This window comes from Carcharhinus amblyrhynchos, chromosome 11 (genome assembly GCF_965287045.1).
Source record: "Carcharhinus amblyrhynchos chromosome 11, sCarAmb.v2.hapA, whole genome shotgun sequence".
In the NCBI taxonomy this organism is placed as follows: Eukaryota; Metazoa; Chordata; class Chondrichthyes; order Carcharhiniformes; family Carcharhinidae; genus Carcharhinus; species Carcharhinus amblyrhynchos.
Window position 1 is genome coordinate 39,022,906 of NC_137334.1, and position 15,904 is coordinate 39,038,809.

The 15,904-nt window shown below is 41.8% G+C and overlaps 1 protein-coding gene across 7 annotated transcripts in view; it reads left to right on the plus strand.

Moving 5' to 3' along the window:
• The window catches only part of cerkl (CERK like autophagy regulator), a 158,956-nt gene that overhangs the window by 125,461 nt on the left and 17,591 nt on the right, over positions 1-15,904 (plus strand). For 4 of the 7 annotated variants that reach the window (XM_080198889.1, XM_080198887.1, XM_080198890.1 and 1 more), the window contains 7 exons: positions 4,098-4,275; positions 4,519-4,587; positions 7,894-7,928; positions 8,723-8,831; positions 12,143-12,239; positions 12,823-13,022; positions 13,464-14,157. In XM_080198889.1, coding sequence (XP_080055015.1) covers positions 4,098-4,275; positions 4,519-4,587; positions 7,894-7,928; positions 8,723-8,831; positions 12,143-12,239; positions 12,823-13,022; positions 13,464-13,545 — 770 coding nt within the window. In that variant the 3' untranslated portion in view covers positions 13,546-14,157. Of the gene's footprint in view, positions 1-4,097; positions 4,276-4,518; positions 4,588-7,893; positions 7,929-8,722; positions 8,832-12,142; positions 12,240-12,822; positions 13,023-13,463; positions 14,158-14,475; positions 14,526-15,904 lie in introns of those variants that run through there. The other 3 variants (XR_013888159.1, XM_080198888.1, XR_013888158.1) reach the window with 2 other exon arrangements.

Consider the following 15,904-nt stretch of genomic DNA (forward strand, 5'->3'; position numbering starts at 1 on the left):
GCCTTCCCTCCCCACCGTACCTTGAAACTGACAATGACCCACACCCCACAGTGGTACTTTCAAGGAAACCTGCCTGTTTTTCACTTTGAAGACTCCAAAAATTCAGCTCAATACCTCTACTTATAAAACCAATGATCACAAAAGCCTGTTTAACAGGCTTCTCAACTTGCTCAGCCCCTTTCAAAGTCTGCAATCCACACCCAGCTTTCTCTATATCCCTGGTGGAGTGGAGGCGGGGGAGGGTGACGACATCTGGTTGGCTAAAGATAGTAACATTTAAGGTACAGAATATACTTAGTATTGATGCACCAGATCCTGCTATACTTACCTGGCAGGGGTGAACATAAGAACATAAGAAATAGGAGCAGGAGTAGGCCATCTAGCCTTTTGAGCCTGCCCCGCCGTTCAGTAAGATCCTGGCTGATCTGAAGTAGATCAGTTCCACTTTCCAGCTTTCTCCCCATAACCCTTAATCCCCTTGCCTACCAAAAACCTATCTACCCGTGTCTTAAATATATTTAGCGAGGTAGCCTCCACCACTTCAACGGGCAGTGAATTCCAGAGATTCACCACCCTTTGAGTGAAGAAGTTCCTCCTCAACCCCGTCCTAAACTGCCCCCCCCCCCTTTATCTTGAGGCTGTGCCCTCTAGTCCTTCTGTCCTTTCTGAGCGCGAAAAATCTCTCTACCTCTACCCTATCCATCCCCTTCATCATCTTATACGTCTCTATAAGATCCCCCCTCATCCTTCTAAACTCCAACGAGTACAAGCCCAGTCTATTCAGCCTCTCTTCATAGTTCAACCCCCTCAACTCCGGTATCAGCCTAGTGAACCTCCTCTGCACTCCCTCCAAGGCCAAAATATCCTTGCGCGAGTGCGACGACTAAAACTGCACACAGTACTCCAGCTGCGGCCTCACCAGTGCCCTGTACAGTTGCAGCAAGACCTCCCTGCTTTTATATTCTATCCCCCTCGCTATGAAGGCCAGCATCCCATTTGCCTTCCTGATCACCTGCTGCACCTGTAGGCTGGGTTTTTGCGACTCATGCGCAAGGACCCCCAGGTCCCTCTGCACCGTAGCATGCTGCAGCTTTTCGCACTTTAAATAGTAATCCCTCCTACTATTATTCCTACCAAAGTGGATAACCTCACACTTGCTAACATTGTACTCCATCTACCAGGTCCTCGTCCACTCGCTTAGCCTTCTAGATCCCTCTGCAGACTTTCCACACCCTCCGCACAATTTGCTTTTCCAATTATCTTCGTGTCATCAGCAAATTTCGACACCCTACACTCAGCCCCCTTCTCCAGATCATCTATATAAATGGTAAATAGCTGAGGCCCCAGCACTGATCCCTGGGGCACTCCACTAGTCACCAACCGCCAATCTGAATAGCACCCATTGATACCAACTCTCTGCCTCCTATTAGACAGCCAATCCTCTATCCACGCTAACACCCTACCCCCAACTCCATGCCCCCTAACCTTCTGTAGCAATCTTTTGTGCGGCACCTTATCAAACGCCTTCTGAAAATCGAGAAACACCACATCCACCAGTTCCCCTCTGTCCACTGCACTAGACACATCCTCATAGAATTCCAATAAATTCGTCAGACACGACTTCCCCTTAATGAATCCGTGCTGCGTCTGCTCTATCAAACAATTCTTCTCAAGGTGCCTCGCTATTTCTTCTTTGACGACAGATTCAAGCATTTTTCCTACAACAGACGTTAAACTAACCGGCCTATAATTCCCTGCCTTTTGCCTGCTACCCTTTTTAAACAGCGGCGTAACATTAGCCGTTTTCCAATCTTCTGGCACTTCCCCGGAATCCAGCGAGGTTTGGAAAATAATCACTAAGGCCCGGAATCCAGCGAGGTTTGGAAAATAATCACTAAGATCATGGTGAAACCATGATCAAGCAGGTGGTTCGCCCAGGATGAGGCTAGCCCATTGCACTTGGGGTGTGCTGATGCCTGCGATGTTCCCAAATGCAGGATACTTGACTGCAAAATTTGGAACTGGGGCAGTCTTCTGGAGGTTTACAGAGGTCGCGGGTAAGTTCAAAGGGCAGAATGAAGAGCATCCTGTGGGTAACAGGCAGAGAAGAAGGTCTACTCCAAACAGTTCTGCGTTGCTGAGGAAACAAGTGTCAGAGAAGCTCCTCTGTGTTGCTATGGGTTGGGGCTCAGGGAAGTCGTGGAGCACGGATTACTTTGTGCGCTGAGGAGTTAGGGACTCCAGGAAACCTAAAAGCAGTTGTTGGCAGCAACAAAGAACAAAGAAAATTACAGCACAGGAACAGGCTCTTCGGCCCTCCAAGTCTACACCGACCATGCTGCCCATCTGAACTAAAATCCCCTACTCTTCCGGGGACCATATCCCTGTATTCCCATCCTGTTCATGTATTTGTCAAGACGCCCCTTAAAAGTCACTATCGCAATTGCTTCCAAAACCTCCCCCAGCAGTGAGTTCCAGGCATCTGCCACCCTTTGTGTGAAAAGTCTTGCCTTGTACATCTCCTTTAAACCTTGTCACTCAAACCTTTGCCCTCCTCCCTAGTAATCGACTCTTCCACCCCTGGGAAAAAGCTTCTGACTATCCACTCTGTCCATGCCCCTGATAGACTTCTATCAGGTTGCCCCTCAACCTCCCTCATTTCAGTGAGAATAAACCAAGTTTCTCCAACCTCTCCTCACAGCTAATGCTCTCCGTATCAGGCATCATCCAGGTAAATCCTTTCTGTACCCTTTCCAAAGCCTCTACATCCTTCTGATAGAGTGGCAACCAGAATTGAACACTATACTCCAAGTGCAGCCGAACTAAGGTTCTATAAAGCTGCATCATGACTCGCCAACTTTTAAACTCAGTGCTCTGGCCAATGAAGGCAAGCATGCCGTATGCCTTCTTGACTACCTTCTCTACCTGCGTTGCCACTTTCAGTGAGTTGTGTATCTATATACCCACATCCTTCTACCTATCCATACCCTCAAGCATTCTCCCATTTACTATTTCTTATCTGTATTAGACTTTCCAAGATGTATTACCTCACATTTATCCAGATTAAACGCCAAGTCTCCAACCAATCTATATCCTGCTGTATCCCCTGGTGGAAGCTAAGACTGTAGACTTAGTCCCATAGAAGCTGGGACTGTACCGATGTTTAGATGCTGGAAAATAGCCTGGCCATCATGGGGTTGGAGTATTGGTTGTAGATGGGCTTAAAAAAAAGCCCCTAGAAGCAGATTTGAGAGAGAACTGGAATAATGTGCTTTTTGGGTGAGGATTGCACTTGGGAGGAGTAGAGCTGCTTTGTGCTGGGGACCAGACTGCTCTTGGAAGAAGAGGAGCTGAAACCCTTTGTGAGGACGATAGAGGTTTTAAAGGATTTTTGTGGGTCAGAACTTATTTGGGTGGGTTGTCTTGGAGAACCTGTCTTGATCGTGTCTGCCATTTAATATGCATTTTGTGGTCTCTTAGGGGAAACTCCCTGTGAAGACTGACAGTGGCAGAGGGGCACTTGGGCATAGCACTTAACTCTCTACCTGCACCACCACCATCTGCCCACCCCCCCCTCCCTGCCCTCCCTTCCTCCCCCTCACCCCTCCAGCCCTGAGTTCAGGGTGCCAGGTCAGGGAGTCACTGCTGGGATGCAAGGGTAAAGCACTACCAAGGAGCAGGGAATGAGGGGACCCCATCTCGGTAAGTTGCTCTTGTGAGGGGAGGAGAGTCAGGTCACCCATATGCTTGCTTAGGGGAGGGAAGGGACGACTGTCTCTCAACGCTGAAATCGGGGTCCCCTTTCTGAATGGCACTCTTAATTTCTGTAAAGCTGAGCTGACTGACGTGTCTTGCAGTGTGAATATTTTTAAATGCTTACGGTGGAAGAATTATACCTGACCGGTGCTGCCCTGTCCCTCTTTCAGTCTCTTTGTTGATATCTCCTTTTGGTTTGATGATGTTTAATATTTTGTTGTGAAGTTTGTTGATTTAATACTGCTACATTTCTGTCTCATTTAGATTTAATGATATACAATGACTTTGCTGTCTCTAAATTTTAAACCACTTTTTATTCCTGGTTTCCTCTTGTGCTTTAGGTAACCTCCAGGAAGTGGATGTTTGCAGCTTTAATAGTCATCACAGGCTGCTTCAATTTGGTTTCTCAGCCATGTTTGGCTTTGGTGGGAGAACCCTGGCCTTAGCAGAAAAGCATCGTTGGATGCCTTCCAACCAGCGGAAAGAGTTTGCTGTTATCAAAACACTGACAAATCTCAAGTAAGACGGAGTTTTTGGTGTCCAACATGTCTGCTGTCCTCTACTCAATATAGAAATAAATAAAATAAATTCTTCTTTCCTTCACCTCCAGGTTAGTTCTATCTACTAATAAAGTTAGCCCCTTTGAAAGTTATTATGTATCAAATTGATTTCATCTAAGAATAAGAATTGAACATTGTCTGGGGGTTTAATTTCAACAAACAAATTTTTGATGTAATACTTAAATGTGTTTCATGCATTTAGGTCGGAGGCCTGTGAATTGTCATTTCTCCCAACAGAAAATGCTCATGTGGCATATCAGAAGGGCAAAAGGTAAGTGATGAATAGTTCAACTTGCTTACTAACTTTTTAAGCTTCAGTTAGCCAAATTCTTTCAGATAACATTTCCTGTTAACATGATATTCCAATAAGCCAAGTGAACTATTAGTCCATTCCGAGGCAAGGTCATCCACAAACAAGATTAAATGAGATCCCAGGCCAGAATATGAGCTAGGCAATGGGGAGTGAAAAGGAATGTGGTGGGGACCATTATAGTCGGGGGTAGATGCTGTTCTCAGCAACTATGATTGGGCCTTTGAAAGGTGGCTTTTTATCTATCTCTTCACAAATATAGAACTTGAGTGGGGGAGGAGGATAAATTACTGTGAACCAAGTAGAAACCAAGGACATAGGTAGAATGAGGACTGAGGTTCTGTTGAGGAACTTTGAGGAACAGAGTTCAAATTAATATGCAGAACCTCAAAGATAATCTCTGGAATACTACCTGAGCCAAGCACAAATTGGCATTGTATCAAACAGATCAGAGAATTAAATGACATGTCTGAATGAATGGCATGGAATTTGAGAGTTTTGATGCATCAGGGACTGGAACTAATACTGGGAAAAGAGTGAGCTGTTCTGTTGGGATATGCTTCACTGAAATCAATTGGCACCTGGCAAATCAAATAACTGGGCAGGTAGATAGCACTTTACGTAAAAAGAGGAGGTTTCAGGTGAGAGAATATTTAGATATCTAAAGAGAGGAGTCAAGGCCCTAGAGGTGACGAAGGGGCTAACCCGAAAGCTTGCGAGTATATTATCAAATAAATAGGTTGGACTAAAACCTGGTGTTGTCAGACTTTTTACTGTGTTTACGCCAGTCCAATGCCAGCATACCCACATCATGGTCATTTCAGAGACATGATTGCATGGTGACTAAAGTTGTGAAGTAAAATATTCCGGGATACTCAATATTTTGAAAATAAAGATTAAATGGAAAGATTTTTATAGTTGTTGGGTGAGTGCATGGGTGTTGGGTTGCGGGGGGGAGGGAGGTTGGTGGGGGGGGTGGCGAGGGTGGAGGTAGAGGTGTAGTCATCATAACAAAGAATGACAAAAGCGAGGAACGCTTTTGGCCCAGAAAAACAGGATGCATAAAAGTTTGATTGACAATCTGATATTAAGGGGCAGAAGACACTGGTGGAGCTAGTTTATAGCCCACACCCCAGTAGTAGCTATACTGTTGGACAGACTATTAATCGAGAAATAAGAGGAGCTTTAACAAAAATAATACATTAATTGTGAGGGTTTTTAATCTTTGTATAAATTGGACAAATCAAATGGACAAAGTCATTGGAGAACAATTTGTGGATGCATTCAAGCCAGATTCCAAAAAGAGTGCATAAGAACTTAACTGGGAAATCAATCAAGACAGGCTATCTTAAATCTTGTTTTCTGTACTGAAACAGAGTTAATTATTCTCATAGTAAGGAATCATCTTGGCAAGAGTGATCAAAGTATTTAGAATTACACATTCAATTCGAAAGTGATATACATAACTTCAAAAAGCCAATTACACAGGGATAAGGGGAAGGTTGGCTGAGATTGAGAAAACACATATTGGTAGATAAACAATGCAAACCGTTTTTTAAAAAGTCAATATTCTGAATAAATTTATTCAATAAGTTCAATACATATATTTGCTTGAAAAATAAAAATTTCACAAGAAATGTGATCTGTCTATAGCTAACTAAAGAGATATTTGATTAAAGAAGAGGAGAGTTATTCTGCAGGCTTCCTAGCTCCGATCACAAATCATAATGACCTGGAGAATTAGGCATTGCCACAAAAATGGATTTTGCGCCGGATGTCAAACCTGTCGCGATGTTCTCAGCCACTTCGCTGACCCCGATCAGGTTCCTGTACTGTAAATACAATAAGCAGATTATAGCCCATTCAAAAAGCTCTTGCTATTCACCTGCATGCCCAGCGGGATCTGCACCAGGCAGGTTTTTGTCCAGGTCCTCACAAGCAAGGAACTGGTGTGTTGGATCCAGAGGGTTGATGAAGCACAACCAACTCCTCAGCAATGGTAGATATCCACTTTTTTTTTGAGGGAGAGGGAGGGGCCCGTCTCTGAGCATGGAGATTGGGTCGCTATTTAAAAATGGCAGCCCAGTCTCGGAACAGCAGCGCTGCTGGCAGCTTCTCCGCAATGCATAAATTAGCATCTTTCAGTTGGGAGAATCCTACCTGATAGATGCTCCAGATTCCCCACTGGCATGGGCATTAATCCAATTTGGGAGAATCATGGCCATAATGTTGCCAAGAAAAGTAACAAGCCTGAGCATTGGGTCAATTTTAGGAACTAGCAGAGGAAAACCAAAAATTGATAATGAGGAGAAAATAAAATGAGAGTGAACTAGTAATATAAAAATGGATTGTTAGAGCTTCTAAAAATATGTAAAAAGGAAGAAAATAGTGGAAGTAAATGTAGCTCTGTTAGAGGATGAGACAGGAAAAGCCATAATTGGGCTTAAGGAAAGGATTAGACAAATATTTTGTGTCTGTCTTGTGACACAAAACACATAAGAATGAGAAATGATGGGACTGATCACACTCAACAATGGTACTGTGTTTGACTATCAAGGTTTAGATTCTTGTTGATGGTCATTGCCCATGTTCTTTTGAAAGATGTTGCATTATAACTCAACAAATTATATTGGTATTCTGTATTGTGATGTGGCAAAGGATAGGGCAATAGTATAGGCAGGGTTCCAAGGCACAGCATAGCTACCCAGAAATCCAAGTCCAATTAATAGAAAAATTTATTAATTACCCACAGAAAGGCACGTAGCCAAATTCATAGTCATGAAAATGGAAAGGGTTCCACTTAGCGAGGAGCGGTTCTAGTACTTAGTCAAATTCCAAATTGGGTTGATGCCATCATTTGAATGCTAAACCGATGTGGTGGAGCAGCGAGTATCTATGATGGCATTCTGGATTTCACATCTATCTGTACTCCGGAATTTTCTATTGCCATTGGATTTCCTCCATACTAACAGACCTTCCAATGAAGTCTTAATTTGATGTCAATTATTCAGTCGAAGTCACTGATAAATGAATGGGTCACAAGTGGCACTACTTTGTTGGTGGAGAATTATGAATGAAGTTGAATCAAAGAAATAAAAGTATTTTGTGAAGAAACAGAACTCATATCTCCTTTACAGCTACCGTGAGGCTCAAACAACTGGTAGCCTTACCATTAGTCTAATCACAAATTGGAGGTTATTTTATATTGCTTACAGAATGGATTTGCTTTTGATATTGATAAGTTTCTTATTTTCCAATTTGTTTTAGAAATGAAGATGAAATGAATGCGATTGAACAATGTAGTGAGTACTGAATGTTAGCTGCAACATGAAAGCAAATGGAGTCCGTGGGTGAAATTTTACCATTTTTTGCACTAAGTGCTAACTGGGGTGAGAAAACAACATGCAGATCGCCAGATAATCCAGTGCTTGGTGCAAAGAAAAATGAAAGTATGGCCCATGCTGCCAGGGCAGGGCCAGGTAAATCCAGCAATGTCAGGAATCCTGATAACAAAAAATGATGAAGCCTACCCACCATGCACAAGGAGACCCACCCCCAACACACAGACGGGCTCCTCCCCACAAACACAGAAATCTTCCTCACCTTGGAGCTCCCCAGAGGGGCCCCTCCCTTCTCCATTCACCCCCCTCAACCTGGAGGCAAATACCAAGTTAGTGCCCTGGCATGCCCCTCTCCCCTGGGTCTATACTTACCTGTGCCCTCCCGTGGGTTCCTTTCACCTGGTTCCTGTTTTTAATAGACAGTTGTAAACAAAATGCCACGTTGGCAAGTGGACAGTTCCTAATGTGGGGGCCTGGATTTAAATTATATTTAAATGTATTGAATTAAGGTTCCCAAACTTCCTGGGTGAAAAACTCATTACATCACTGGCGGGGAAGTGGAGAAAATTGGTAAATGAGGTCTTGCCAGTGAGATTCTTGTTTTCCAGCTCTTGCAGAATTTTGCACCCGTGCCACCATTTATGCTTGTGGTGAACTTGAGCGCAAAATTCCTCCAGTGAATTTGCAATGCAACTTGGCAGTATACTTCTTGGTAGTATACTTCTGCAGCAATGTTTATTTGTTGTGTGTTGCAGATGATGAAGATAAATGGCAAACCATGCAAGGACATTTCCTCAATATTAGCATTATGGCAATTCCATGTATTTGTTCGATGGCACCAAGAGGCCTTGCACCTAATACTAGGTCAGTGGATTTAAATTAATAGACCGGTACCTGAAATACCTGTCTTCCCTCTGAGCTTTCGGATTCATTCCCAGAAATGTGTATTGTGATGTAGATAAGAACATAAGAACATAAGAAATAGGAGCAGGAGTAGGCCACCTAGCCCCTCAAGCCTGCCCCGCCATTCAATAAGATCATGGCTGATCTGTCGTGGCTCAGTTCCACATTCCCGCCCTCTCCCCATAACCCTTAATCCCCTTGCCTATCAAAAACCTATCAACCCGCGTCTTAAAAATATTGAGCGAGGCAGCCTCCACCACTTCAACAGGCAGAGAATTCCAGAGATTCACCACCCTTTGAGTGAAGAAGTTCCTCCTCAACATAAGAACATAAGAAATAGGAGCAGGAGTGGGCCAACTAGCCCTTCGAGCCTGCCCCGCCATTCAATAAGATCATGGCTGATCTGTCGTGGCTCAGTTCCACATTCCCGCCCTCTCCCCATAACCCTTAATCCCCTCTCTCATCAAAAACCCATCAACCTGCATCTTAAAAATATTTAGCGAGGCAGCCTCCACCACTTCAACGGGCAGAGAATTCCAGAGATTCACCACCCTTTGAGTGAAGAAGTTCCTCCTCAACTCTGTTCTAAACCGTCCCCCCTTTATCTTGAGGCTATGCCCCCTAGTCCTACTGTCCTTACTGAGCGGGAAGAGTCTCTCCACCTCTATCCTATCCATCCCATTCAACATCTTATACGTCTCAATGAGATCTCCCCTCATTCTTCTAAACTCTAACGAGTACAAGCCTAGTTTATTCAGCCTCTCCTCATAGTTCAACCCCCTCAACTCCGGAATCAGCCTAGTAAACCTCCTCTGCACTCCCTCCAAGGCCAAAATATCCTTGCGTAAGTGCGGCGACCAAAACTGCACACAGTACTCCAGCTGCGGCCTCACCGGTGCCCTGTACAGCTGCAGCAAGACCTCCCTACTTTTATATTCAATCCCCCTCGCTATGAAGGCCAGCATCCCATTCACCTTCCTGACCACCTGCTGCACCTGCAGGCTGGGTTTTTGCGACTCGTGCACAAGGACCCCGAGGTCCCTCTGCACCGTCGCATGCTGCAGTTTTTCGCCACGTAAGTAATAGTCCTTCCTACCATTATTCCTACCAAAGTGGACAACCTCACATTTGCCAACATTAAATTCCATTTGCCAGTTCCTGGCCCATTCGCCCAGCCTATCTAGATCCCTCTGCAGACTCTCCACACCCTCCGCACAATTTGCCGTTCCACCAATCTTGGTGTCATCAACAAATTTCAACACCATACACTCGGTTCCCTCCTCCAGATCATCTATATAAATGGTGAATAGCTGAAGCCCCAGCACCGACCCCTGGGGCACTCCACTAGTCACCAACCGCCAATCCGAATAGCACCCATTGACCCCCACTCTCTGCCTCCTATTTGACAGCCAATCCTCTATCCACGCTAACACCCTACCCCCAACTCCATGCCCCCTGACCTTCTGTAATAACCTCTTGTGAGGCACCTTGTCAAACGCCTTCTGAAAATCAAGAAAGACCACATCCACCGGCTCTCCTCTATCCACCGCCCTAGACACATCCTCATAGAACTCCAATAAGTTCGTCAGACACGACTTCCCCTTAACGAAACCGTGCTGCGTCTGCTCTACCAAACAATTCTCAAGATGCCTCGCTATTTTCTCCTTGATCACGGATTCTAACATTTTTCCTACAACAGACGTTAAACTAACTGGCCTATAATTCCCCGCCTTTTGCCTGCCACCCTTCTTAAACAACAGCGTAACATTAGCCGTTTTCCAATCTTCCGGCACTTCCCCGGAATCTAGCGACGTTTGGACAATAATCACCAAGTCATCCACTATGACCTCCGCCATTTCCTTCAGAACCCTTGGATGCATTCCATCCGGTCCTGGGGACTTGTCCACAATCAGTCCCTCCAGTCTGTCGAGCACCGCCTCTCTAGTAACAATAACATCATTCAGGCCCTCCACTCCTACCAACTTTCCATCACTAACACCCGGCAAATTATTCAAGTCCTCCTCCATGAAGACCGAAACAAAAAAGTTATTCAGGGCCTCAGCCATTTTCCCATCCCCTACCACTAAGTCCCCCCTCTCATCCTCTAACGGTCCAACGTTCACCCTTGCCAGCCTCGATATCTTGGATCCTTATGAGGGCAGTGGAATTGAATATTTTTTAAATAGTTGCAGGTTGAGTGTGCTGAGGTCACTGTTGAAATAATCATTGGATAATGTTCAGATTAGGCTCAATGACGAGTTGGATTTTAGAAAATCACATCTGCTTCCATTAGTTAAGGACAACATGCAAACTTGCTTAAATGATTAATCTTAAACCAGTAAAACAATTTTTTCAAAATGCTTAAATGCTACAGATAAAACAAAAGCACATCAAGTATTTGCAATACTAAATCCAACTGTTACAGAGTTAGATTATTCTGATCGAACACACACTGAAATACTGTAATAAACCTGCAACATTTTAATTTTCTACTGTTGGAGATTTTTTTATATATTTCTTCATATGATGTGGGTGTTGTTGGCCAGGCAATAGCGCACTGATAATAACTTTATTTGAACTACATTTATTGACTTTATGGGCGGAATTTTCCTCGAATTGCATAATGCTGGATCAGGCAAGCAAAGCTTTGTGAACTTTGCCATCTTCACAGATGCCTTTTCTGTCCTGATTAAACAGCACTCTGTGCAATTACAGAGTGCTGACGGACAAGACACTCACATGATATTGCACGGGTTGGGGGGGGGTTGAACACGTCACTGGTGGACAGTATGACATTAAATCCTTCCATTATATTTAAAATTATTTAAATGAATGGAGATCAGGTTCCCACACTCTGTGGGTGTGAACCTGATCACTTCTCCAACCGGAGGCGGGGAAGATCGTAAACTGAAATGTCGCCACTGAAAATCCGCTTTTCGGCCACCCATGAGATTTAGCGGGCATAACAAGATTTGCAACCGTGGTGAATGGGGCCCCTTGATCGTGCTCTATATGTCAGGAAGTACTGCACTGTATTATTAAATCAAAGCTAAAAATTGCCAGTAAAATTAGCAAACATGTTCATATGACATTCCTGTCCACTGTTTTAATTGCTTCATTAATTCATTCATTTTAATGCTCATCCACAAATATTACCAACAGTAATTTGTAGACTTCAGACTTACTAACAATTCAAAGTCAAAATCTTTTCTTGTAATAGCTTTTAGTTCACTATTTAAACTGAACAGTGAGTATTAGTTTTTCTGTTTTAGGTTGGACAATGGAAGCATGTCACTTATTGCTGTGCAAAACAGTTCACGAGCAGATTTTATAAAGCACTTAAAACGATATGGTAACCTAAAGAATCAGGTAAATTCAAACATATAGCAACCTTTATTAGGTCCACTTAATTAGTTTTCCTAGATTAATAGGTAGTAAATCCTATACATGTTTCCTAATTGTGTTCGCATACTTCTGTCTTAAAGGAATTAGTTTCTTGTCACAAGACATCAGATACTGGATTATTACTTAATATAAAACACTGTACAATCTAATCCAGATTAGCTCTTTTCATGCTGTCTGTTTTTATTTGCATGAGTTTGTAATCCACTCATGCCACTCTATAAATAGTTTATGGAGCAATCTGAATTTTGAACAATAATAAATTACATTTATAAAGAACAATGTATTTATGTTTCAGTAATCATCTCCAGTTTGATTTTTTTACTTTTGTGGGTTTTTGCACTAGATAATTTCCTCAGGTGAACAGACCACTCTTAAGTGAGTCCTCACTCCCTGTAAACTACTGTATGAATGAACTTGTAAGCTAATGACTCAAAAAAATGACTACCAAAATAGCTGACAATGGGTCAGTCACTGTTTTATTTAATTTTTAAATTCTAAACTGAATAAACATTGATTTATACGTTTATATATTGTCTCTTTGCTGTAGTTTGATTTTCCTTTTGTGAAGACATATACAGTCCAAGAAGTTAAAATCCACGCAAGGATTGATAACGGATGGACTGAAACAACATCAGAGGAGAATTCTAATTTCCATTCACGTCGCCCTTCTGTGCTTTCTCTGAAAGAAAGCTATCCATGGAATGTTGATGGCAACTTAATGGAGGGAACTTCAGAAGTTCATATAAAGTAAGCAATGAATATTTACAAATGCAACAGTCAGAATTTTGCAACGATCTTTTATTATTTTATACTCTTCAAAATGACAGGAATATTATAGTAAGAAACCAGTAGAAAACAATAGTAGAATTTCTAAAATTATAATACTTATTAATTTAATGCTCATGTTAGAATTTTGATATTTTTACATAATTTCATTTGGGGGTAACTATTTGAGTAAAAAATTAAAAAACAAAGAACAAAACCATTTGGTTTAATCCTAAATTGAAATGTATTCTAGTTGTGCATACATTTTATTACATACATTATTAATGAACTAAAAATGTGTATATTTGTAGTTCATGATATATACTTTCCTTACTGAAACACCGTCTACTGACAATCATGCAACAGAATCACATAATGCCATTTTCTGAATTTTGTAAATTATTTTATCCATGATTTTCATAGAATCCACCCACAGCTAATTACTCTGTATGGAAGGAATATTGAAGAATTTGATGATCATACAGTAAAGTGCAGCTGCCTATAGTGAAGATAATACCAAACGATTCCTCGAGTGGTAATTATCAAACTTTTCTGAAAGCAGTGAATCAAGATTATTTTCAGACCATAATCACGATAAAGATTTGTGCAACTTTTATAAAATGACTGCATTCCATTACGTTCTATATTTGCATAACATATTTAAGTGTAAATACATAAATTTTGTTTTGGATGAGTGTACTTTTGAGCCTGTATCCATTGAATACCAACTTGTGTAACATTAGAGGAAAATTTTCTGTTAGTTATGTGCAATAAAATTGTAAATCTGTTTATACCACTTTTGGCACATGTAGCACATAGTGAACTGCTTGTTCTAGTTCAAACAATTTAATGCTACAGTCAGAAGAATGAGGACCTGTGTATGACTTGTTGATTATTTTATACTCTTCAAATTGACAGGAATATTATAGTAAGAAACCAGTAGAAAACAACATAATAGAATTTCTAAAATTGTAAAATCTCTTCATGGCTAACTGAAAACTCTGACAGAAAAATAATTTGGGAATTTAAGAAATGTATTTTATAGTATGCATTATATTTTGAAGTTAAGAAAATAGAGCTTTACAAACAGAATATAGATGAAATATGAAATGCCAAAGTGTCTAAGCTTCCTTTATAGTGATACATTATAAAAAAAGTCGTCTTCAGTTTTTGGATTTTTTCACTGCACATTGTGAGGTGTATGTTTGGTGTAACTTATTGATTTTGATTTACAACTGACTTTCAAAATTATCATGTACAAATGCAAAAAATTACTTTCACTTCCAATAGTTTATTTATTAATTTTTAATCTCTTATTAGTCTTCCACAAGAGAGACAAGTGGAACTTTTCAAGCTAATGGATATGTTCATGCTTCTAAGCAACTTCCCATAACTTGTCATTTTGTTGTTCTGTTTTACTTGTTCAATTCTACAGCACTTCAGACTTCAAACCTCTGACTGGCTTTTACTCTGGAGCTTCAGGAGGTAACATGAGTAAACATTCTGTACAATAGAAAATCTAAATTATTTTGAATACTTTTCTCAAATAAATTAGTTTGTACTTAACTTGCCTTACAAAAATTAAGCTACATATTTCTACTAATTAAATTTGATTAAATAATGGTCTCTTCTAATGCGACATTTCCGGTTGGACATCTTCATTCCAGTGACTAATTCTGGGCTCCTTTGAAACTTAAGCTTGTATTCAGAGAATTACAGAGTTGCTACATCATAGAAATGGGTATTTGGCCCACTGTGTCCGTGCTAGCTCTGCAAATGAGCAATTGACCTATTGCCATTCCACTACCTTGCCATAATGCTGAATGTTCTTCATTTTTAGCCAGCAATTCAGTTCCTCAACTGAACTTGCCTCATCGCACCCTTAAGCAGCTGATTCTAGATCTTAAGCCCTCGCTGTGTGAAAAAGTTTCTCCTCGTGTCTCCATAGCTTCTTTTGGAACATAAGAAATAGGAGCAGGAGTAGGCCATCTAGCCCCTCGAGCCTGCCCTGCCATTCAATAAGATCATGGCTGATCTGATAGTCGTTTAGTTCCACTTACCCGCCTGCTCCCCATGACCCTTAATTCCCTAATTAATCAGAAATCTATCTACCTGTTACTTAAACACATTTAACAAGATAGCCTCCACTGCTTCAGTGGGCAGAGAATTCCAAAGATTCGCTACTCTCTGAGAGAAAACATTCCTCCTCAACTCTGTTCTAAATTGACTCCCCCTTATTTTGAGGCTGTGCCCTCTAGTTCTTGTTTCCTTTCTAAGTGGAAATAATCTCTCTGCCTTTACCCTGTCTAGCCCCTTCATTATATGTCTCTATAAGATTCTCCCTCAGCCTTCTAAACTCCAATGAGTACAGGCCCAATCTACTCAATCTCTCCTCATAAGCTAACCCCCTCATCTCCGGTATCAACCTGGTGAACCTTCTCTGCACTCCCTCCAAGGCGAGTATATCCTTTCGCAAATCAGGGGACCAAAATTGCTCACAGTACTCTGGTTGCGGCCCCACCAGTACCTTGTACAATCGCAGCAAGACCTCCCTGTTTTTATACTCCATCCCCCTTGTGACAAAGGCCAATATTCCATTTGCCTTCTTGATCACCTGCAAACTGAGTTTTTGCGATTCATGCACAAGGACCCCCAGGTCCCTCTGCGCAGTAGCATGTTGCAATTTTTCACCATTTAAATAATAGTCCATTTTACTATTATTCCTTCCAAAGTGGATAACCTCACACTTGCCAACGTTATACTCCATCTGCCAGATCCTTGTCCACTCACTTAGCCTATCTAAATCTCTCTGCAGATTTTCCGCATCCTCCATGCAATTTGCTTTCCCACTCATCTTTGTGTCA